This window comes from Babylonia areolata, chromosome 28 (assembly GCF_041734735.1).
Source record: "Babylonia areolata isolate BAREFJ2019XMU chromosome 28, ASM4173473v1, whole genome shotgun sequence".
Taxonomy (NCBI): domain Eukaryota; kingdom Metazoa; phylum Mollusca; class Gastropoda; order Neogastropoda; family Buccinidae; genus Babylonia; species Babylonia areolata.
In genome coordinates, this window is record NC_134903.1 from 12,006,851 (window position 1) to 12,021,850 (window position 15,000).

At 46.9% G+C, this 15,000-nt stretch overlaps 1 protein-coding gene across 1 annotated transcript in view; it reads right to left on the reverse strand.

The window, feature by feature from the left end:
* The window catches only part of LOC143301792 (uncharacterized), a 105,799-nt gene that overhangs the window by 45,877 nt on the left and 44,922 nt on the right, over nt 1–15,000 (reverse strand). The window contains exons 15-22 of the mRNA XM_076616184.1: nt 13,248–13,340; nt 11,195–11,284; nt 8,690–9,355; nt 7,639–7,708; nt 5,336–5,481; nt 3,923–4,075; nt 3,438–3,575; nt 110–193 (exon numbers count right to left, since the gene is read on the reverse strand). Coding sequence (XP_076472299.1) covers nt 110–193; nt 3,438–3,575; nt 3,923–4,075; nt 5,336–5,481; nt 7,639–7,708; nt 8,690–9,355; nt 11,195–11,284; nt 13,248–13,340 — 1,440 coding nt within the window. The remainder of the gene's footprint in view (nt 1–109; nt 194–3,437; nt 3,576–3,922; nt 4,076–5,335; nt 5,482–7,638; nt 7,709–8,689; nt 9,356–11,194; nt 11,285–13,247; nt 13,341–15,000) is intronic.

The following is a 15,000-nucleotide window of genomic DNA, read 5'->3' on the forward strand; positions in this document are numbered from 1 at the left end:
CATACACCCTCCCAAACACACACAGAGACACAAACACACACACACACACACACAAACACCCCACACCCACACCCTCACAACCCCTCCCCACCACCACCATCACCCTCACCTGATCCAGGTCCTCTTCAGCGGCATTCTTGGCGGTCTCCAGGTGGTTGTTTCGTTCCATGAGTGTCCTCACCTGGCCCCACACCTGTCCGCACCACACACACACTGTCACACCGCTGACACACAGGTAACGTGTGGTGTGGTGTGGTGTGGTGTGGTTGTGGTGTGGTGTGGTGCGGTGTGGTGTGGTGTGTGTGGAGTTGGGTGGGGTGTGATGTGGCATGGTGTGGTGTGGTGTGGTGTGGTGTGGTGTGTGTGGTGTGGTGGAGTTGGGTGGGTGTGGTGTGAGTGGGTGGTGTGGTGGGTTGTGTGGTGGGGTGGGTGGTGGTTGGTGTTGGTGTGTGTTGGTGTGGTGTGTGTGGTGTGGTGTTGTGTGGTGTGGGTGTGTGGGTGTGGTGTGGTGTGGTGTGTGTGTGGTGGTGTGTGTGTGGTGGTGTGTGTGGGTGTGTTGGTGTGGTGGTGGGTGTGTGTGTGGTGTGAGTGTGGGTGTGTTGGGTGTGTGGTGTGTGTGTGTGTGTTGGTGTGTGTGGTGGTGTTTGGGTGTGAGTGTTTGTGGGTGTGTGTGTGTGGTGGGTTGGGTGAGGGGGGGTGTGGTGTGTAGTTGTTGGGGTTGGTGTGGTGTGGGTGGGGGGTGTGTGTGGTGGTGTGTGTGTGGGGGTGAGGTGGGGTGGGGTGGGGTGGGGTTGTGTAGGTATGTAATGTGGTGTAGTGTGGTGTGGTGTGGGGTGGGGTGGTGTTGGTGTGGTTTGGTGTGGTGTGGTGTGGTGTGGGGTGGGGTGGGGTGGGGTGGTGGTGTGTAGGTGTGTAATGTAGGTGTGTAATGTGGTGTGTTGGTGTGAGGTGTAGTGTTGTGTTTGTGGAAGGTGTGGTGTGATGTAGGGTGGTGCTGGTGTGGTGTAGTGTGGGATGGGGTGTGATGTGCGGGGTGGTGTGGTGTTGTGTAGGTGGGTAATGTGGTGTGTGGTGTGGTGTTGTGTGTTTGTGTGAGGTGTGGTGTGGTGTGGTGTGTTGGTGGGTGCCATGGTGTGATGCGGTGAGGTGTGGTGGTATGTTGTATAAATGATTCAAATCATCTAGGTCTCCCCTCCCCTTTCCCTCCCCCTACTATACATATTGGTGTGTGGTGTGGTGTGGTGTGGTGTGGTCTGGTGTGGTGTGGTGTGGTGTGTGGTGTGGTGTAGTGTGGTATGTGGTGTGGTGTGTGGTTTGGGGTGGTGTGGTGTGTGGTGTGTTGGGGGTGTGGGTGATGGGTGGGTGTGGTGTGGTTATGTAGGTTGTAATTGGGTAGTGTGGTGTGGTGTGGGTGGTGTGGTGGTGGTGTTGGTGTGTGGTTTGGTGTGGTGTGGGTTGGGGTGGGTGGTGGTGTGTGGTTGTGTATGTGGTGTGTGTGGTGTGTTGGTGTGGTGTGTGTTGTGTGGTTGTGTGGGAGGGTGTGGTGTGGTGTGGTGGTGGTGGTGGTGTGTGGTATGTGGTGTGTGAGTGGTGGTGTGGGTTGTGTAGGTGTGTGAGTGTGGTGTGGGTGGTGTGTGTTGTGTTGTGTGTGGTGTGTGGTGTGGGGTGGGTGTGGTGGTGTGGTGTTGTGTGTGTGTGTGGTGTGGTGTGTGTGTGGTTGGTGTGCGATGTGTGATGTGGGGTGGTGTGGTTGGTATGTGGTGTGTGAGTGATGTGTGGTGTGGTGTGTGGTGTGGTGTGGTGTGGTGTGGTGTGTTGGTATGTGGTGTGTGGTGTGGGGTGGTGTGTTGGTGTGTGGTGTGTGGGGTGGGGTGGTGTGTGGTGGTGTGTTGGTATGTGGCGTGTGGGGTGGGGTGGTGTGTGGTGGTGTGTTGGTATGTGGTGTACTGTACTGGTGTGTGGTACGGTGGGATATGGTGTGCTGCTGTTTTGTGTAAATGAATAAATCATCAAAGTGTCTCCTCCCCCCCCCTCCCCCCACATTTCCCACTCCCCTCCCCCTACCCCCCATCACCCACCTTGTTCATCTCCTGTCTTAGGGTGACGTTGCAATTCTCCACATCATCATCTATGCCACCCCCACCCCCCACCCCCCACCCACACACACACACACCTGCCCTCCCTCCTTTCCCCCCCATCACTCACCTTGTTCATCTCCTGTCTTAGGGTGACGTTGCAATTCTCCACATCATCATCTATGCCCCCCCCCCCCCCCCCCCCGCTCCCCACACACACACCTGCCCTCCCTCCTTTCCCCCCCATCACTCACCTTTTTCATCTCCTGTTCTTGGGTGACATTGTGGCTCTCTGTGTCATCATCTAAGCTCCCCCCCCCCCCCCCCCCCACGACCACCTCCCTCATTAGCCACCCTGTCCTAGGGTGATGCTGCAATTCTCCACGTCATCATCTAAGTCTATCCGCCCCCCCCCCACCCCCCCACCACCCCAAACCCCCCCTCACCCCCACAATAGCCGAATGGTGAAAGCGTTGGACTTTCAATCTGAGGGTCCCGGGTCCGAATCTCAGCAACAGTGCCTGGTGGGTAATGGGTGGAGATTTTTTTCCCGATCTCCCAGATCAACATAATGTGCAGACCTGCTAGTGCCTGAACCCCTGTCCTGCGTATATGGTAAGCAGAAGATCAAATACACATGTTAAAGATCCTGTGATCCATATCAGCGTTAAGTGGGTTATGGAAACAAGAAGAATACCCAGCATGCACACCCCCAAAAACGGAGTATGGCTGCATACATGGCAGGGTAAAAACGGTCTTACACGTAAAAGTCCAGTCTTGTACATACAAGTGAACGTGGGAGTTGTAGCCGACAAACAAAGAAGAAGAAAAGAAATCGCGTACATACAAGTGAACGTGGGAGTTGTAGCCCACGAACAAAGAAGAAGAAAAGAAATCGTGTACATACGAGTGAACATGGAGGTTTTAGCCCACGAACAAAAAAGAAGAAAAGAAATCGTGTACATACGAGTGAACATGGAAGATTTAGCCCACAAACAAAAAAGAAGAAAAGAAATCGTGTACATACGAGTGAACATGGAGGTTTTAGCCCACGAACAAAGAAGAAGAAAAGAAATCGTGTACATACGAGTGAACATGGAGGTTTTAGCCCACGAATGAAGAAGAAAAAAAGAAATCGTGTACATACGAGTGAACGTGGGAGCTGTAGCCCACGAATGAAGAAAAAAAGAAATCGTGTCCTATGAGTGTACATGGGAGTTGTCGCCCACAAATGAAGAAGAAGAAAAGAAATCGTGTACTTACGAGTGAACGTGGGAGTTGTAGCCAATGAACGAAGAAGAAAAAAAAGAAATCTCTCCCCCCACTCCCTCCCCCACACACACACACACCCCCATCACCCACCTTGTTCATCTCCTGCTCCAGGGTGACGTTGCGACTCTCCAGGTCACTGCGGGCATGTTGCTCAGAGTCCAGCTGTGCCTGCAGCTTCTCCACACCGCTCTGGGACCGCAGCAGTTCCCGCCGCAGCTCTGTGATGGTCTGCACACACACACACACACACACACACACACACACACACACACACACACACACACACACACACACACACACACACAGTCATGTGTAGACACACACGTACATTTTGACGTGAGCACACACTCAAGCACATGCACACACACTCTCATATATATCTGTATCTATATCAGTATCTATCTACATACATACATACTCACACAAACTCCATCCAAACATTCTCTTACCAACGAACACTTCCTTCCTTCAGTTTTTGAGGGGTTTTTTGGGGGGATTGGTTTATTTTGCTTTTTGGTGGGTTTTTTTGGGTTTTTTTAATACATATCATCCTGACTCACTCTGACATGAGTTACCTTCTCCTTTTCCACAAGTTCGGCGTGTGCGTGACGAAACTGAGAGGTGGCGCTGGCAACCTTGTCCCCCATGTTGTCGGACTCCCGTCGCTGCTGTTGTCGTAAGTCCTTCAGCTCGTCCTCCAAGTGAACCACCATCGTTTCGTATTTGGCCTGGCACATAGAAAGGAGGGTTCGAATGGAAATCTTCTTCTGCATTTCTTCTTCTTCTTCTTCTTCTTCTGCATTCACTCGTATGCACACGAGTGGGCTTTTACGTGTATGACCGTTTTTACCCCGCCATGTAGGCAGCCATACACCGTTTTCGGGGGTGTGCATGCTGGGTATGTTCTTGTTTCCATAACCCACCGAACGCTGACATGGATTACAGGATCTTTAACAGGATCTTCTGCTTGCATATACACACGAAGGGGGTTCAGGCACTAGCAGGTCTGCACATATGTTGACCTGGGAGATCGGAAAAATCTCCACCCTTTACCCACCAGGCGCCGTCACCGTGATTCGAACCCGGGACCCTCAGATTGACAGTCCAACGCTTTAACCACTCAGCTATTGCGCCCGTCTTCTTCTGCATTTCTATGCACCGTGTTTTAAATACTGAACCAACAAGGTGCTTCAGATTAAAAGCAGCATTCCTTTGTGTGTGTGTGTGTGTACATGCAGATCAAATTCACACCTTAAAGATATCATAAATCATGTTAGAGTTTGCTGGGCGATAGAAATATGAGCCAAATCTAGCATGCACACCCCCAAAATCTGAGTAAGGTTGCCTAAATGACAAGGTATAAAATGGTCACACACATAAAAACCGTACTCCAAGTGGTGTGTTGGCTTAGTGGTAATGTACCCGACTATGAAGCAGAGGAAATGTAAGCACACTGGTTTAATTTTGCATTTGTATTTCTTTTTATCACAACAGATTTCTCTGTGTGAAATTCGGGCTGTTCTCCCCAGGGAGAGTGCGTTGCAACACTACAGCACCACCAATTTTTTGGTATTTTTTCCTGCGTGCAGTTTTATTTGTTTTTCCTATCAAAGTGGATTCTTCTACAGAATTTTGCCAGGAACAACCCTTTTGTTGCCAGGGGTTCTTTTACGTGCGCTAAGTGCATGCTGCACACGGGACCTCGGTTTATCGTCTCATCCGAATGACTAACGTCCAGACCACCACTCAAAACAAATAAAACTGCACGCAGGAAAAAATACCAAAAAAATGTGTGGGGCTCTCAGTGTAGCGACGTGGGAGAGCAACCCAAATATCACACAGAGAAATGTGTTGTGACAAAAAAGAGAAATACAAATGTGCAGCACAATACTACAAAACCACTCCGGAAAAGAAGCGAAGAAACAGAGAAATCAAAACCACTACACAAAGCACGGCAAAACGACAACACAGTGCACTGACTGACTAACCGACTGCGCGGAGCTGTCGGCTTCCAGCTTGAAGACGGACGTCTGGTTGTGCTGCAGGTCGTCACGGAGACAGCGGATCTGTTTGTTGGCCGCGTTCAGGTCAATCTCCAACTGCTCCACGTAGCGCGCACTCTGGTGGTGGGGGCCTGCACGCAGCAAGAGGGCCCTTTCAGGGATCACACTAACGGGGACCTGCATACAGCAAGGGGGCCCTTTCAGGGAGGGTACTGATACTAATGGGGGCCTGCACAAAGCAAGGGGGCCCTTTCAGGGATAATACTAATACTAACGGGCTGCAATAGCTGAGCGGTTAACTTTTTCACCGCCAAGTTTCTGTGTGAAAAACACTCCCAGCGCCAAATATTTCAGAAATGATGCTCTCAGTCGCAGGCTTCGGTTCATATCAAAACAAGACAATGTTCACTTCAAACCTGGTCAGTGGGCAAAGGTGAGTCATCGTTCTTTTGGGGGGAAAACTGGCTGCAGCTGTCAAGCTTTGCTACAATGTGAAACAAGAGAGGCAAGGCCTTCAAGACTCGCTTGTGATACACTTAAAAAAAAAATCCAAGCTTTTTATGTATTGAGTATAATTTCAAAATGTAATGTTTAAGATGATAAAGATCAGTTTAAAGCAAATTAAGTCCCCTAGCATTAATTACAGAGTAATTTCCCTTTTTTACTATCTGCACCAAAACGTTTGCAAAATAAATAAAACTTCCATGCTTAGCAAACGAAGTTCCTGTTTGAACAAATAATGATAATAATGACTGCTCTTGTTGTTGGGTCAGAATATCAGATCAAAGTGCCAAGTTTAGAGAATACAAAAAATATAAATATAACAGTAAATGCAGTTTGCATATAATTAGGCTTCATTTTTTTTTTTTTTTTGTGCCCATCCCAGAGGTGCAATATTGGTTTAAACAAGATGACTGGAAAGAACTGAATTTTTCCTGTTTTTATGCCTAATTTGGTGTCAACTGACAAAGTATTTGCAGAGAAAATAAATGTCAATGTTAAAGTTTACCACAGACACACAGACACACTGACACACACACACACACACACACACACACACACAGACAACCGAACATCGGGTTAAAACATAGACTAACTTTGTATACACAAGTGAGTCAAAAATGGTCTTATCAACACGACCTTCCATGTCAACAAAAGTTGCCTATGGCGGTGCACTGTCTAGCCAACTAAAGTCGCCTATGGCGATGAAAGACTTGAAGTGCTGGGTCCCAGGTTCGAATCTCAGTGACAGCGCCTGGTGGGTAAAAGGGTGGTTATTTTTTCTGATCTCCCAGGTCAACATAAGTGTTGACCTCCTTAGTGCCTGAACCCCCTTCATGTGTCAACGCACACAGAGAATTGAACACACACATTGAAGATCCTGTAATCCATGTCAGTATTTGGTGGGTTATGGAAAAAAGTACGTACCCAGTGTACACACTCCTGAAAACAGGAGTATGGCTGCCTACATGGCGGGGGTAAATAAATAAAATGGTCATACACATAAAATGTTACATGTCTGTATATGTGTGTGTGTATGACTGAAACCTGATTGAATGATACATGAATGATGAGCACCCAGTGGCAGCTGTCAGTCGGCTCTACCTAGGTATGCAGCCTGTTGTACAAATGACTCCATGTTTGCAAAGTGCTTAGAGCTTGGTCTCAGTTTATCTGTATCATCTATGTAATGGCAAAATACAACGACGACAAAACAACGACAACAATAAATATGTATCATCTATGGAATGGCAAAATACAACAACAACAAAACGATAACAATAAATATGTATCATCTATGTAATGGCAAAATATAACAACAAAACAACAACAACAATAAATATGTATCATCTATGTAATGGCAAAATACAACAACAACAAAACAACGACAACAATAAATATGTATCATCTATGTAATGGCAAAATACAACGACAACAAAACAACGACAACAATAAATATGTATCATCTATGTAATGGCAAAAACAACAACACCAACAAAGCAAGAATGACAATAATTCATCAAAACATTTCATCTCTATTATCTATAAAATGGCAAAAACAACAACAACAACAAATTCATCTGTATTATCTATGTAATGGCAAAAACAACAACAACATTTTATCTCTACAAAATGGCAAGAACAAAACAACAAAAACTAATCTGTACTATCTATGCAATGGCAAAAAAACAACAACAGCAAAACAAAAACAAACAAGAATGACAACATTTTACCTGTATTATCTGTGTGATAACAAAAAGACAACGACAACTATGCCGACAACCTACCTGAATGCCTTGCTTTCTCTTTTTCCAGCATCTGCGACATCCGCTCATGGGCATCCACAGCATCTGTCAACTGCAAGAGAGAAATGCGAAATGTTATATCCAAGGCCCCGGGAATGAAGGTGACAATTATACACCAATCACACAAGTGTATCGTATGATAGGAGAATAATTATAGACTTTTTTTTTCTTTTCTTTTCTTTTTAAGCGTTCATATCACTTTCAGTTTGTAATCAAATTTGCGCTGAAACCATATGCAACTGTTTCAGAGCTTTGTAAAATTAATACAGAATGCCAGATTAAATAAGTACAATCTCTAATCTGCAAAAAAAAAATGAATGAATGAATCATTATTTTCCAACGGTGAAGATATTCACACTTTGGCTGACTTACACATCTGCCGTTGTTCTAAGAGACACACAAAACTATACGCATATAAATGTTGTTATACTCAATACATGTATAATGTACAAGTATAACACATCATCAAACTGAGAGACACAACATCACTCACATCTGTACAAAACGGAAGCGAGTAACACACACACACACACACACACACACACACACACACAAAAGAGAGAAGGTGAGAATGAAAAGAAAGAAAGACTGACTGAAAAGTCATCTCCATGACATACTGAATTGGGGGGGTGGCGGGGAGGTGAACATGCATGTGTGTACAGGTGCCATACTGTAAATCTGTCTGCAACATGCCTGTATAACGTGCATGCATAGTGGCATGTGCACGATGTGCACATTCTGACGTCCTATCTCAACACAAGCAAGTGGAACGTGGTTGAAAATCACGCTTCAGCCGCTCGCTTAGCAGAACTATCATAAAATGTTCATAGTATAAGGACACATCACAACTTGGCTGAACATAACTGAGTGTCAATCAATGAAGATTAAAAAAAAAAAAAATTCACCATATTAAATTTTAAAAATTATACGATACCATTCCCCCACCCCACCCAACCCTCTCATCAAAAATTCTTTCGCCATGTCGTTAACACACAAAACTATACCCACCACCAACACGGATGAATTCTCTCACCTTTCTTGACAACTCCCGCTTGTCCTGTTCCAGCTGCCTGACCTCGACCTCCATGACCTTCACACTCTCGTCGACCCGCGACCTGGACGCGACCTCTTTGCTGGATGACTCCCGCAGGTACTGCAGCTCGCGGTTCAGCGCCTCCATCTCCATGGAAACCCCGTCCAGCATGTGTGTCTTGTCGCTCAGCTGTGACCTCGCCTCCGTCAGCGCGGCAACACTCTCCTGAAGGTCGCGCTTCATGGCCTTCTCCGAGCTCTGCAGCTCCACGATGCGGGCAGAGTCCAAGTCCTTCTCGAAAGCCAGCGCCTTGTTCTCCGCCTGGAGCTGCTGCAGTTGCTTGGAGACGGACACACACTGCTTCTCCAGGTCTCCGATCCTGGATCCATCCGTGTCCCTCTGCGAGGCGAGGTTCTTCACCTCCGCCTGGGACTCTGACAAGCGAGCAGAGGTGGTGGCGTGCTGGTTTTCCAGCTCCGCGATTCTGGCGAGGTCGGTGTTTTTTTGGGTGGTGAGGGACTTGATCTCGTCCCTGTGTTTGTTGAGGTGGGTCGTGTGCTGCGCGCACTGTTCCTCCATCTGGACGATCCTGGTGTTGGCCAGGTTGAGTTCGTTGAGGGAGTCCTGCAGCTGTTTGTTGGCTGCCGCCAGTGAGGATTCCAGATCCTGCCAGGAGGAGGGAATTTTGTGAAACTCACTCCGGACGAAAGGCCCTACTGTTTACAACTATTTTGTATTTGTATTTTGTTTTTCTTTTTGCCACAACAGATTTCTCTGTGTGAAATTCGGGCTGCTCTCGCCAGGGAGAGCGAGTCGCTACACTAAAGCGCCACCCATTTTTTTGGTATTTTTTCCTGCATACAGTTTTATTTGTTTTTCCTATCAAAGTGGATTTTTCTACAGAATTTTGCCAGGAACAACCCTTTTGTTGCCATGGGTTCTTTTACGTGCGCTAAGTGCATGCTGCACACGGGACCTCGGTTTATTGTCTCATCCAAATGACTAGCGTCCAGACCACCACTCAAGGTCTAGTGGAGGGGGAGAAAATATCGGCGGCTGAGCCGTGATTCGAACCAGCATGCTCAGATTCTCTCGCTTCCTAGGCGGACACGTTACCTCTAGGCCATCACTCCACACTTGCTGCTGCACTTTTTGTTATATTTGTGTGTGTGTGTGTGTGTGTGTGTGTGTGTGTGTGTGTGTGCAGGTAAGAAAGGCTGAATGGTGGAAAGGGGAATGTGGGGGGTGTGGGGGGGGGTGAATATGCATGTGTGTACAGGAGAAGGACCCCAATCGGGGCCTTAGATAGTTTTCAGTTTTTTGGAGTGGCACCTAATTTGCATAATGATGTTAGAATATCTTAACTCACTCCGGAAGAAAGGCCTCAGTTGGGGCCCCACTGTTTACAACCATTTCAGACGAAGTGCCCAGATCTGGGCCTTAGATAGTTTTGAATTTTTGGATTGGCACCTAATTTGCATAAGGACACTAGAATATCTTAACTGACCTTTCCACTCTCCACTGCGACCAATCAATGCAGTGTGTGTGTGTTGCTGTGCTCACGAGCAGGAGAGTTATTTTCGTGGTGACTGGGTCACCTGAACAGTGCCTGTCAACAATGGCGTCTGACCCAGTTTCGTCTCAGCCACAAGGCAGACAACAGAATTGAAGGAAGGGGCCCTATCTGGGCTGTATAACGTTCTGAATTTAATCTGTTTCAAACTCTTTCTGCTTTCCTGGATTCATTTACAAGTCAGCAGGGTGTGCAAATTTCAAACAAAAAATATGGATACTGTCATCATCACACTATACGACTGCAAAAGAAGGGAGGAGGATTTATATTTTGTCCCCAGCTAACTCGTTATGTTACTGATCAGTTTGGAAGTTTTCAGTTCATAAATTCCTACATTGTTTTTTTGGTGATTTTATCTCTTACCCATATAAATGGGTCATCTGTGGGGAAAGTCCGGGGAGCAATACTGAGTTAGTTATGTGGAGTGTTGGCCTAGAGGTAACATGTCCGCCTAGGAAATGAGAGAATCAGGGTGTGCTGGCTCGAATCCTATAGTCGCTAGTATTTTCTCCCCTTCCACTAGACCTTGAGTGGTGGTCTGGATGCTAAACATTCGGATGAGATGAAAAACTGTACTGAGCGGAGTGTGTGTGTGTGTGTGTGATTGTGTGTGTGTGTGTGTGTGTGTGTGTGTGTGTGTGTGTGTGTGTGTGTGTGTGTGTGTGTGTGTGTGTGAGGGGTGCATATACAAATGTGTGCATGTATGTGTGTGCATTTGAGGGGTGCAAATACGAATGTGTGTGTGTGTGTGAAGTAACACACATTCAAACAATTCAAAGCGATCACCATGAAAAACATTAATGAATAATCATTTGTTGTTGTTGTTTTTTCCCCCTAGAAGGGACGCTTGTTCGACAGACAGACAGACAGACGATCAGACAGACAGACTGACACACACAGAGAGACAAAGATACGCTACCTCCACATCAGGCAGCACCGATGGCAACCTGTGACGCCTGTTCCATGGCCTGGGCCTGTTGCTTCAGCATCTCACAGCGAGCGTCCTCAGCTTCCAGGACAGCCTGTGTGCAATGTGTGTTCATTTTCAGTTTCACTTTTCTCACAACATCTGCTAGGCAGATGCCTGTCAGCTGCATGACCCACGGCACTTAGGCCTTCTTCTTCCTGGTAGGTGTTCACGGTCTTCTTTTTCTTCTTCTTCTGCGTTCACTCGTATGCACACGAGTGGGCTTTTACGTGTATGACCGTTTTTACCCCGCCATGTAGGCAGCCATACTCCGTTTTCGGGGGTGTGCATGCTGGGTATGTTCTTGTTTCCATAACCCACCGAACGCTGACATGGATTACAGGATCTTTAACGTGCCTATTTGATCTTCTGCTTGCATATACACACGAAGGGGGTTCAGGCACTAGCAGGTCTGCACATATGTTGACCTGGGAGATCGGAAAAATCTCCACCCTTTACCCACCAGGCGCCGTCACCGTGATTCGAACCCAGGAACCCTCAGATTGACAGTCCAACGCTTTAACCACTCGGCTATTGCGCCCGTCGGTGTCCACGGTCATCACACTGACCATTCTGACACCATAATGGAGAGGAGCGCAGCAGCGTGGAGAAAAAAACCCAAAAAAAACCCCACCTTCCTAGGGCCTAAAAAGGGGGTGATGGGGTGGAGGGGGTAGAAAGATGGCGGGCCCGGGGGAGGGGGGGGGGTGTCAGGGGGGGAAGCCATCATCTGTTTCAGGCATCAGGACCAGGCCTTTCTGGCTACCGAAGCGGCCCCCGGGGTCAAGCCCTGACCGGCAGAGCCCTAGGCCTTGAGTGCATGCATACCGTAATTTTCGGCCTGTAAAGCGCTACTTTAAAAATAAAAAAAATTCAAATCTAACCCCTGTGTCTTATAGGCTGTATGCTCCCTATCTGTGTCTGAAAACTAAATTCTGACCATCACGTGGGGCCACCTGACACAACAAACTCAACGTATGACAACATCGTTGAGCACAATAAATACATTACAGAACAGTGTAATACAACACAGCACACAGTACAATGCAATATAGTGCAATATAGTATTATACCGTACAATACAGTACAACACAACATAGTACAATACAACACAGTACAATACAACGCAACATAGAACAATACAACACAGTACAATACAAAATAGTACAACACAACACAGCACAATACAACACAGTATTATACAACACATCACAGTACAATGCAACACAACACAGTACAATACAACACAACACAGTACAACACAACGACAGGCCCAATAGCCGAGCGGTTAAAGCATTGGACTTTCAATCTGAGGGTCCCGGGTTTGATTCTCGGTGACGGCGCCTGGTGGGTAAAGGGTGGAGATTTTTCTGATCTCCCAGGTCAATACATGTGCAGACCAGCTAGAGCCTGAACCCCATTCATGTGTATATGCAAGCAGAAGATCAAATATGCACATTAAAGATCCTGTAATCCGTGTTAGCGTTCAGTGGGTTATGGAAACACAACAACATAACCAGCATGCACACCCCTGAAAATGGAGTATGGCTGCCTATATGGCAGGGTGAAAAAGGTCATATATGTAAAAAGACCACTCGTGTACATATGAGTGAACGTGGGAGTTGCAACCCACGAACACAGAAGTACAACATAACACAACACAGTACAACAGAACATGTATAGTACAATAGAATACAATGTCGCACACAAACACAGTACAACAAAAACACAGTACAATACAACCGAACATGTATAGTTACAACAGAATACAACGTCACACAATTCAACAAGCACAACACTACACAGTACAACAAGAACACAGTACAATACAGCAGAACATGTAAAGTACAATAGATTACAACACTGCACAATTCAAACACAGCACAACACAACAGAGTACAACAGAAACACAGTACAATACAACAGAACATGTATAGTTACAACAGAATACAACGTTGCACGATTCAAACACAGCACTGCACAATATAACACAAAAAGACTGCTGTGTACTGACTCACCTGTTCATGTTTCTCCTGCAGTGCCATCAGCTCGTCCTGGGCGGCGAACAGGTCATCCTGCAGCTGCTGGCACCTGTCCTCCAGTGAACTCACCTGCCACAAGACACAACGCACATCACTGAACTCACCTGTGCAAAACAACTCACCTGCACAAGACAACGCACAGATCACTGAACTCACCTGCCACAAGACACAACACACATCACTGAACACACCTGTGCAAAACAACTCACCTGCCACAAGACACAACACACATCACTGAACTCACCTGTGCAAAACAACTCACCTGCACAAGACACAACACAGATCACTGAACTCACCTGTGCAAAACAACTCACCTGCACAAGACACAACACAGATCACTGAACTCACCTGTGCAAAACAACTCACCTGCCACAAGAAAACGCACAGATCACTGAACTCACCTGTGCAAAACAACTCACCAGCACAAGACAACACACAGATCACTGCACTCACCTGCCACAAGACACAACACACATCACTGAAGTCACCTGTACAAAACAACTCACCTGCCACAAGACACAATGCACGGATCACTGAACTCACCTGTGCAAAACAACTTACCTGCACAAGACAACACATAAATCACTGAACTAACCTGTGCAAATCAACTCACCTGCACAAGGCAATGTACAGATCACTGAACTCACCTGTGCAAAACAACTTACCTGCACAAGACAATGTACAGATCACTGAACTCACCTGTACAAAACAACTCACCTGCCACAAGACACAACACAGATCACTGAATTCACCTGTGCAAAACAACTCACCTGCCACAAGACAACGCACGGATCACTGAACTCACCTGTGCAAAACAACTCACCTGCCACAAGACACAACGCACATCACTCAACTCACCTGTGCAATACAACTCACCTGCACAAGACAATGCACAGATCACTGAACTCACCTGTGCAAAACAACTCACCTGCACAAGACACAACACAGATCACTGAACTCACCTGTGCAAAACAACTCACCTGCCACAAGACACAACACAGATCACTGAACTCACCTGTGCAAAACAACTCACCTGCCACAAGACACAACACAGATCACTGAACTCACCTGTGCAAAACAACTCACCTGCACAAGACAATGCACAGATCAATGAACTCACCTGTGCAATACAACTCACCTGCCACAAGACACAACGCACAGATCACTGAACTCACCTGTGCAAAACAACTCACCTGCACAAGACACGACGCACAGATCACTGAACTCACCTGTGCAAAACAACTCGCCTGCACAAGACAACACACATCTCTAAACTCACCTGTGCAAAACAACTCACCTGCCACAAGACACAACGCACGGATCACTGAACTCACCTGTACAAAACAACTCACCTGCACAAGGCAATGCACAGATCACTGAACTCACCTGCCACAAGACACAACGCATGGATCACTGAACTCACCTGTGCAATACAACTCACCTGCACAAGGCAATGCACAGATCACTGAACTCACCTGTGCAAAACAACTCACCTGCCACAAGACACAACACAGATCACTGAACTCACCTGTGCAAAACAACTCACCTGCACAAGACAACGCACACATCACTGAACTCACCTGTGCAAAACAACTCACCTGCACAAGACAACGCACACATCACTGAACTCACCTGCGCAAAACAACTCACCTGCACAAGACAACGCACACATCACTGAACTCACCTGTGCAAAACAACTCACCTGTACAAGACAACACATAAATCAATG